This window comes from Camellia sinensis, chromosome 8, assembly GCF_055761805.1.
Source record: "Camellia sinensis isolate YWXY chromosome 8, ASM5576180v1, whole genome shotgun sequence".
Taxonomy (NCBI): Eukaryota; Viridiplantae; Streptophyta; class Magnoliopsida; order Ericales; family Theaceae; genus Camellia; species Camellia sinensis.
In genome coordinates this window covers 37,513,352-37,523,256 of record NC_138968.1, presented here as the reverse complement: position 1 = coordinate 37,523,256, position 9,905 = coordinate 37,513,352, and the positions used below count along the sequence as shown (strand labels likewise).

Genomic DNA, 9,905 nt, shown 5'->3' with positions numbered 1-9,905 from the left:
AAATTATTAGAAAATATATTAACCACATATTCACAAATCTAATAAAAAATAAATTTCAAAATATATTACCAATATACCTACATTCATGATGCACAATACTTTTACAAACAACGTAGTGAGTTCATAGAATAAAATATAAACTTGCGTTTGTCTTTGTATGTGTTCATGTTGGCTCATGTAAATTTATTTGCAATTTAAAGCGTACCATGGCGTCGTTCACCTCTACTGCAACTTCCAGTACATGGCCACGACAAATGTGTGCCTGTGGACATGGCCCCTGTATTGTTAAGATTTCCAGGTCCACAAAAAATCCAGGGCGTCCCTACTTTGTCTGTCCCCGCCCTGTGGTGAGTGACCCAATCTTTACCGATCATAACCGTATGAACATTACCAACCCATGAAACTAATAGTTCCGTAATTTCCACTCATCAGCCCTGTGTCAGTTGGATTGGTTGGTGTGAAGAACCAAGGCGATAGAACCAAGGCTATGCGTCTCCCGGAGATGAAATTGCCATGCAATTGCGGGCTGATGTCATAGACATTCAACAATCCTTGCGTGTCCTTAAGACCATTGTGTATGTGCTCTGCATTGTGGTTGTCATTTTGTTGTGCCGTATGTAGGCACCGGTACCATGTTTGGGGCTATGTACAAAGACGTTAGTATGTTGTCAGTATGTTGTTACTATGTACGAAGACGTTAGTATGTTGTCAGTATGTTGTTAGTATGTAGTTAGTACGTTCGTAGTATGTTGGTAGTATGTTCTCGCATATGGGAGCCATAATACTAACTATCATATTTTTTGTGGCAACTACTAACTTCCATGGAACTTGTTTACGTACGTTAGTAATTTCCAATGGGTATATGCAAATTTAACTTTAGCATCATATATGTCTGTTTGTTGTTAATAATGTGTCATGGCTTATGCGTGTGTATGTAACAACCAAATTTGTGATGGTAATCTTTTGTAACCGTACATTAGTAATAGCTTCCACACGTACTTCGCCGCGTAACCACTCGAAAAGCAAAGGCATTCTCAGTGACAAGTCAAGCAACCTTGAAGAGACACAAAATCAGTTAAGCCACAAGGCCTCATGGGACAGTAACTCAGTCCGAGTTTTCCTCCAGTTGATCGCAAATGAGATTAGTAAAGGAAATCGCCCATTCTTAGTCCTCAGCCAGGCAGGGTACAAGTCGTTGTCAAGGAAATTTCAGAGAAAAACTGGAAAAAAACATGGATTAAAACAGTTGAAGAATAAGTACATGAGCTTGAAAAAAGAGTGGCAGGCGTGGACAAAGTTGATGGATTCAAGTAAGGGAGTGTCCGGGATAGGCTTTGACTATGACACCGGTTTGTTTCAGGCACCTGACGAGTGGTGGGACAAGATGGAATCAGTAAGTACATGTAGAAACAAGTTTTATATTTCTCATTTACCAGTACATTTTTTACTTCTTAATTCAACTTCAATAAAATTTATGAATATGAAATATAACGTCAACCTCTTTTATACATGTACATGTCTGCAGATAAACAAGGTGTGTGCGAAGTTCAGGAAGAAAACGTTGGAACACCGTGACTTGATGGAGACGGTTTTCATGGGGGCAGCAGCTACTGGGAAGCACCATTGGACCCCGGGAGAGAACATTCCTGAGGCTGCTACGGACTCATCTGATTCAGTGCGTAGTTTGGGAGCCCAGCCATTCGCTGATCCGATACCCACAAGAGTACAGGACGTGGATTCTGATTCTTCACTGGAGCATGTGTCGATTGAAAAGGCAAAACGGAGAAAGACGCCATCAACAAGTGTTTCAAAGTCGAAGAAGGCAACAAGTGGTGCGTCTGTTATTGCGGAGAGCATGAACAGAATGACAGATGTGGTGCGTTCGAAGAATCAGTAAGTCACGGTCAGGCACCTCACAGGCAACGAATCACTGTACACTATTTCCGAGTGCATGCATAAACTGAGCAGTATTCCGTCCCTGATTGGTACACCGTTATTCCACTTCGCCTCCACACTTATGGATAACGCTGATTACCGGGAGGTCATGATGTGTCAGCCTGATGACGACCATATCATTGGCTGGCTTACACAGAAGCAGCTCCAGTGTACTGCGTCGGGGCCATTTGCAAACCTGTTTGGGGGTAAGCGGATGTGATGCTACGGTCTTACGAGTGTTGAAGATGCATGTCTTTTTCTTCCTTTTTAAAACTTAGACTTATGGTACTGTTGGCTATGTACTAAAACAGGATGGTGGTGTGTGCATGTTTTGCATTCTGTCTTTTTTTTTTTTTTTTCTTCTTGCTAGCTACGGGCAGTGACAAGTTTTAGGTAAGTGCATGGGTTGACGGACCGGAAGCATGGTTGTGCTTCGTTTTTGGGAAATGAATGGGATGTTTACGATCTAATATTTTGTGGCGCTACGTTTAAGACAGGGAATTACGTTTTCGATGCACGCTTCTGAATGCCCATATATGTCGCAAGTTCTTTTGTTAGTTTTGTGGTTGTTACAACCATGGCCCCCTCTGTAAAGCATACGTTGAACAGCTTCTTTTTTTTTGCAATTCATATGATCATGCGTTCCAAAGGACATTGGTGACAGCATTGCTTTCATTAAAAACAATGTCGGCATTGTATAATTGCAAAATTCAATATAATTTAACTCAATGAATCACGTGCCAACTAATTGAAAGCCTGCCACTTTTGTAGGTTTTGCATCAACGAAAACGCGATGAATCCCTAGAATGGAAGCAACCATGATGAAATAATGGAAATGCTTAATCAAATGGCGGTCCAGCTGCAACAAGAACAGAACTGCACATTTCTACAAGCATGCCAGTTGGCGACAGAATGGTACCAAAAACACATGCATAAAACGCCATGTCGCACTTCTATACTAACCGGGAATACATGGATATGCGAACTATATGCGGGGCATATGGGTCGCTTTGAGGAAAATGTTTGCATGCCGAAGGAAGTTTTTGCCGCATTGTGTGAGACATTAGTAAATGATTTTGGGTTACAAGTCCCGCAACGTCCACATGGCTTAGCTGTTGAAGAAAGCGTTGCGATGTTTATCCATGTCTTGAAAGGGAAGCAAAATCGGGAAATCCAGGAACGGTTCCAACATTCTGGGGAGACTGTGTCGAGACATGTACATAACGTATTAAATTCCATGAAAGAGTTCACTGTTGTCCATTGCCGGCCCACATACAGTCAGCATCGTATACATCCATACGTGAGGTCTAGACGGAAATACCTACCGTTCAAGGTACTTCAGCAAAACATGATTGACATATAAATCAAGACAATATATATGGTTTTTGTTATTAACTGCACGTGACAAATTTGAAACATTTGTTACAAAGTTACGAAACAAAACATATGATCCATGTTGACAGGACTGCATTGGCGCAATAGACGGAACACATGTCAGTGCATGGGTTACGGGGCCAGATGCGGCAACATATTTCGGTAGGAAATACTGTCACACACAAAATATAATGGCCGCTGTCGATTTTGACATGTGTTTCATATTCATTTCTTGCGGATGGGAAGGAAGTATGCATGATAGTCGCATATTCAACGAGATACTAACAAATGACAACGTCCCCTTCCCACATCCTGACGAAGGTAACACATGGCCATGTTATTAGATTTGTTAACAAATACTTATTTGCTGACAAAGCGTTATATGAAAATGACGCAGAATGTTGGTTTTGGTGTCATACATTGTCGTCATGTATGCAGGCAAATATTATCTTGTCGATTCTGGCTATGCAAACCGGATTGGTTACTTAGCACCATTCAAAGGCCACCGTTACCACCAACAAGAATTCCGGCGTATTGCACGAAACGCGATGGCAAACACGCCAAGGGAATTATTTAACAAAGTCCACTCGTCCTTACGCAGTGTCGTGGAACGCACTTTCGGTACCTGGAAAAATCGATGGGGGTTTATTCGAGACATGCCTTGGTATGACTTTGCAAATGTGCAAGTTCAGTTAGTAGGTGCGTCAATGGCATTACATAATTATATACGGCGAAACACAGGTAACCCAACAACTGTTCAGCCAATCTGTGACGAGGAAGAGGCTATGACAATAGTAAATGCCATACCAGAAGTTGAACATGACGAGGATGGTTTAATGGTTGGAGATGAGGACCCCCATATGGCATTGGTCCGCCTTCACATACGTGACAAATTATGTTACATGCGTAATAACGGAATGTTAGGAAATATATAGTACTCGAAATAATGTTCGTATGGTCGTCACGTAATGACACACGTGGAACAGACTGTATTTAAATATATTATTATGTATAATATGTATGAGTTGCCACGGGAATGTAACCCCTTCCAGTTGCTGACGTGCCTAACTTAAAAAAACAACAATCCATACGAATTTTGCTTTTAGAAAAACAAAAAAAGGTGAAACAAATAAAAACAAATGAAAAAGAAAACTAATATACAAATTGTCATGTGCGACGTGAATTACAAATAAATGAAACACATAAATATATTAAAAAAAAGTTATTGTATACCAATTAAAAAAAACAAGACTTAGTTAAAAATAAAAATCGAAGACAAAAAAAAAACCTAATTAAAAAAAAACATAGTTATAGTAAAAAAAAAAAATTGAAAAAGACAAAAACATAAATTCCCAAATAAAAATCGAAAAATTTAAGCACAATACCCCAAAGGGTTTGGTTATGGTGTGCAACTTACACCTTACACCTTACACCTTATACCTTACACTTACACCTTTTGTAAAAAATTAAACCTTACACTTACACCTTTTTTGAGGTTGCACACCATGTGCAACCCACTTACACCTTATACCTTACACTTACACCATATACTTATACTTACACCTTACACTTACACTTTTTGTGTAAGTGGCACATGGTGTGCACTTGCACACTTAAGAAAACTCCTACCCCAAATCCAAACCCAAAATGAAAAAAAGTAACAGGAAAAAAAAATTAAGCATAATATGAAAAATCCAAGCGCAAAATAAAAAAATTTCAAACAAAAAAAAAAGTTAACGCAAAATTCGCCAAACTACAAAAAAAAAAAAACATAAAATAAAAAAGACAAAATTTGGATTTGCAAAATTCGGGAGATCGAAACACAACATACAAAAATTGTCAAAAAAAAAAACGTAAAGCAAAAAATGCCAAAGCGAAACCCCCCTCAAAAAAAAAAAAACAACAAAAAAGGCAAAATTGAAACCCCAACATAACAAAATTAAAATAAAAAAGAAGAACCAAAATATGGCAAATTCAATTCCAAAAAAAAATAAGTCAATTCTCAAAAGTCGGCAGATCGACACCCAATATGAAAAAAAAGAAAAGAAAATAAACACAAAAAAAAAGCCAAATCCAAACCCCCCCAAAAAAAAAAAGCAAAATACGTGAAATCGAAAGATAACATAAAAAAATTTTAAAAAAAATATAACAAAAAAATGCCAAATCCGAAAATAAATAAATAAATAAATTTAAACAAAAATCCAAAATTGGAAAAAAAAATACCAAAACAAAAAAACCAAATTTTTTTTCCCAACAAAAAGCCAAATTTGTATTAAAAAAAAAAACCAAAAAAAAAAAAACCGAAAATATGCCAAATCCAAACCCAAATAAAAAAATCAAAAAAAATGGAAAAGGGCAATTTCGTCATTTAACAACATGACACCTCACCAAAAAGCCAAAAAGTCAAAAAAGCCAAAAAGCCCTTCCCAAACCAGGCTTTTTAGCCCAGACTAAAATAGCCAAAAAAACTAAAAAGTCAAAAAACCAACCCACTTCCCAAACGGAGGCATAGTACACGTTAACCAAATCCGAAGTTATATTACGTTATAAGTGCATCATGTAGTAATCAAGTATTTAAATTATAGCAAATATTAATGAGTGCTCTGCAAATATTATTTAATATTATAAATTGTGAAAAAGCTGCTTTAGAAGTGAGAAAATGTTTTTTATTTTATTTTTTATATCGACATAAATATCATGAAAAATATCAAATTTTTCTTCATAAATATTGAACCCACAATTAATAAACCAAAGTCTTTAATTAGTGTTTTATATTCTTCATTTTTTTTTCCCTTGTATCTTCAGGTTACTTATTAGCAAGACTTAATGTATTATTATCGATCAAAAAAGGAGCACACAGATTAACCCTACCTAAAAATGTATTTTATTGCACCTTGTAATTCCAAAATGCATAGAAAAGATTCTTGGGCCAAAAAAGAAAATGTCTCCATTTAATGTCTTTATAATTCAAATGATAAACACTTCCAGTAACCATTTTCTTTCAGATCATGGTCCAGCGGTATAGCAAAATGTCACACTTACTAATAAATTTTGCAAGCACATTTATATCTATTATTATTTAACAAATTGATATTCGGATTTGGCCGAATGATCTAGTAGCCACACTTTAGGGGGAACAAGGATACTGCTGTACTTAAAGCACAACAGAAAATGCTGCTTTTGAAAAAGGGCACCATTTTTCTTCATTAAACTGTGCGATGCATTTTTCTTCTTTCAACAGCATCGTTTTTTTATTTTATTTTAATTGAGCCAAGGTGTTTTCATCATACATGATGAAAGGATAAATTATAAATATAACCCTTGAGTTTGCTTAAAATACGGATTGCCTTATGTAGTTTGAAAAATTATAAATATCCCATTGTGAGAATTTTTTATTTAATAGAATTAATTGAAAAAATTAAATGCTTAATAGCTCTCCTATAATAAGAAAATTAATTGACTTATTAATTGAAATAAAATTTTGATATCATTAAAAACTGCTAATTAACATGATGATTTAATAATAAAAGAGCCTATTTGTTATGAAATTAGAAATTTCAAGGGGCAGGATGTAATTTTTAGAATCACATGAGGCAATTTATATTTTAAGTAAATTTCAAGAAATGTATTTGTAATTTATCCTAAATGAAAAGATAATACCTAAATAATTCCAACAATACTGCTGTAAAAATTATATTTAAGTATTTTATTTATTTATTTTTTTACCACAATTTATCATGTAATGTGTCACAATTACAGTGTTAACAAATATATAATACATCAATGATAGAGGGCCCGAATTTTTCAGGCTTGAATGGCCCGAATTGATCAAAACGACGTCGTTTTGGACACAAAACAACACAAAACGACGTCGTTTTGATCAATTCGAACCATTTGAATCACGAATATTATGACCACCAAACATTTTTTTATATAATATATATAAATGGTGTAACTCATTGAACAAGTACAATAATTACAAAGTAGATGATAAACCAAATGTGATTTAAAAAAAAAGGGCCAGCTTCTCTCCAGTTTGAGATTCGGCTGGAGTGTGCCTTCGGCTCGTGCAAGTCTACCACGGGTCTTATTTTGATAATTTGAATCATGCAATGTGTGAAACTTGCTAAATACTTTGTCCTTACAAAACATTACGTTAATCGGATATCGATAGCTACTTGATATCATTAAAAACTGTTAATTAACATGATGATTTAATAGTAAAAGAGCCTATTTGTTATGAAATTAGAAATTTCAAGGGACAGGATGTAATTTTTAGAATCACGTGAGGCAATTTATATTTTAAGTAAATTTCAAGAAATATATTTGTAATTTATCCTAAATGAAAAGATAATACCTAAACAATTTCAACAATACTGCTGTAAAAACTATATTTAAGTATTTTATTTATTTATTTTTTTACCACAATTTATCATGTAATGTGTCACAATTACAGTGTTAACATATATATAATATATATAAATGGTGTAACTTATTGAACAAATACAATAATTACACAGTAGATGATAAACCAAATGTGATTTTAAAAAAAAAAAAGGGCCAGCTTCTCTCCCGGTTGAGATTCGGCTGGAGTGTGCTTTCGGCACGTGCAAGCCCACCACGGGTTTTATTTTAATAATCTGAATCATAAATGTGTGGAACTCGCTAAGTACTTTGTCCTTACAAAACATTACGTTAATCGGATATCGATAGCTACTTGATCAATTTATATTTCTGTCAATGGTAATGTGATTTTTCAAATAAATTGTTAACAGAAATCTTATCCGATCAAGTAGTTATCGATATCCGATCAACATGATATTTTTTAGAAATGAAATACTTGACGAACTCTACACATTGAACAGTTTGAATCATCGAAATAAGACCTATGGAGAATTTAAGTCCAAATTTTTTTTTTTTTGTAAGTGCAGCATTACTCTAAATAATACTATAAAGCCTTATTTGATTAACATGATTAATAGTGAAATGATTAATAATCCCATAAATTAGTATAAGATTACATATCTAAGATAACTATTTATTAGGGTGCCGTTTGGTAACACTTACGTTTTCAGTTTTTTGTTTATATTTACAAAAATTTTAAAAACTCAAATAAAAACTTGTTTGGTAAAATTTTTGATTTATAAATCAGTGATCTCAGTTTATAATTTTGGCCAAAAAATGAAAACATAAAAAATATATTTCCATTTTGAGTTTTCAGTTTTTTTTTTTTTAACCACCCAACACTAGCCATCACCCGCCACCATTTTCCACCACCGTCTTCCGCAGCCGCCACCACCCACCACCCACCCCCCACCACCACCAACACTTACCACCCACCTGCCACCACCATCCAACTGCCACCACCACCCACCTGCCACCCACTCGCCACCACCACCCACCTCTTGCCACCACTACCCACCTGTCATCCACCACCCGCCACTACCATCCACCACCCGCCACCACCGCCCGCCACCTACTTGCCATCACCACTCACTACCCACCTGTCACCACCACCTGCCACCACCAACCACCTACCACCACCAGCCACCTGTCACCCACCCACCTGCCACCACCACCCGCTACCCACTACTACCACCACCACCACCATCACCCACCACCTACCTGCCACCACCACCCACCACCACCACCCACTCACTACCACCTACCACCCGCCACCGTCACCCACTCACCTACCCACCACCACCACTACCTAGCCACCACCACCCGCCATCCGCCACCCATTTGCCACCACCACCAGCCACCACCAACGCCACCACCACCACCACTACCCACTCGCTACAACCCACCACCGGCCACAGTCACTCACCCAACCACCATCACCGCCCACCACCCACCCGCAACCCACCTGCCACCACCACCACCCACCACCACCACCACCCACTCGCCACCACCCACCACCCGCCACCGTCACCCACCCACCCACTATCAGCACCCGCCACCACCCACCATCCGCCACCCACCTGCCACAACCACCCGCCACCGCCACCGTCACCGCCACCGCCACCACCACCACCACCACCTACTCGCTACAACCCACCGCCCGCCACCGTCACCCACCCTCCCGCCACTACCTACCACCTACCATCCTCCACCACCACCAGCTACCCACCACCCATTGTCTTTCGCCGTCACTTGCCATCACCGTCTTTCGCCGCCGCTAACCACCACTTGCCATTTTTCACTCTTTTTTATATTTTTTAAATTTTGTAAACATTTTGTCAATTACCAAACGCGTTTGTAGTTTATGTTTTTCTAAAAATAAACAAAAAATAAACAAAAATCAGTTTATAAATTTTTTGTAAATATAAACTGAAAACGTAAATGTTACCAAACACACTCGGTATTCATTTTATTATTTTTTTCTTCTATAAAATTATGATCTCCAACCCCTTTCAATATTAAAAATTCCTAAAGTACTTAAATATAAGTTATACAACAGTGTTGTTTGAATTATTTAGTTATTGTCTTTACATTTATGATGAAAACACCTTGGCTCTATTTCAAGAATAAAAAAAAAAAACGATGCCGTTTAAAGAAGAAAAACGTATTGCACAGTTAAATGAAGAAAAGCG

The 9,905-nt window shown here is 37.2% G+C and overlaps 1 protein-coding gene and 1 long non-coding RNA gene across 2 annotated transcripts; both read left to right on the top strand.

Moving 5' to 3' along the window:
• Positions 1-952: 952 nt before the first annotated feature.
• Positions 953-1,897, top strand: LOC145797706 (L10-interacting MYB domain-containing protein-like). Its single transcript, XM_082885116.1, has 2 exons — positions 953-1,393; positions 1,526-1,897. The coding sequence occupies exons 1-2, from the start codon at positions 953-955 to the stop codon at positions 1,895-1,897; spliced, it is 813 nt and encodes a 270-aa protein (XP_082741242.1).
• Positions 1,898-3,155: 1,258 nt separating this feature from the next.
• LOC145796510 (uncharacterized) lies at positions 3,156-3,890 on the top strand. Its single transcript, XR_014336975.1, has 3 exons — positions 3,156-3,268; positions 3,399-3,630; positions 3,748-3,890. It is a non-coding gene; the product is annotated as an uncharacterized LOC145796510 (long non-coding RNA).
• The last annotated feature ends 6,015 nt before the right edge of the window (positions 3,891-9,905 follow it).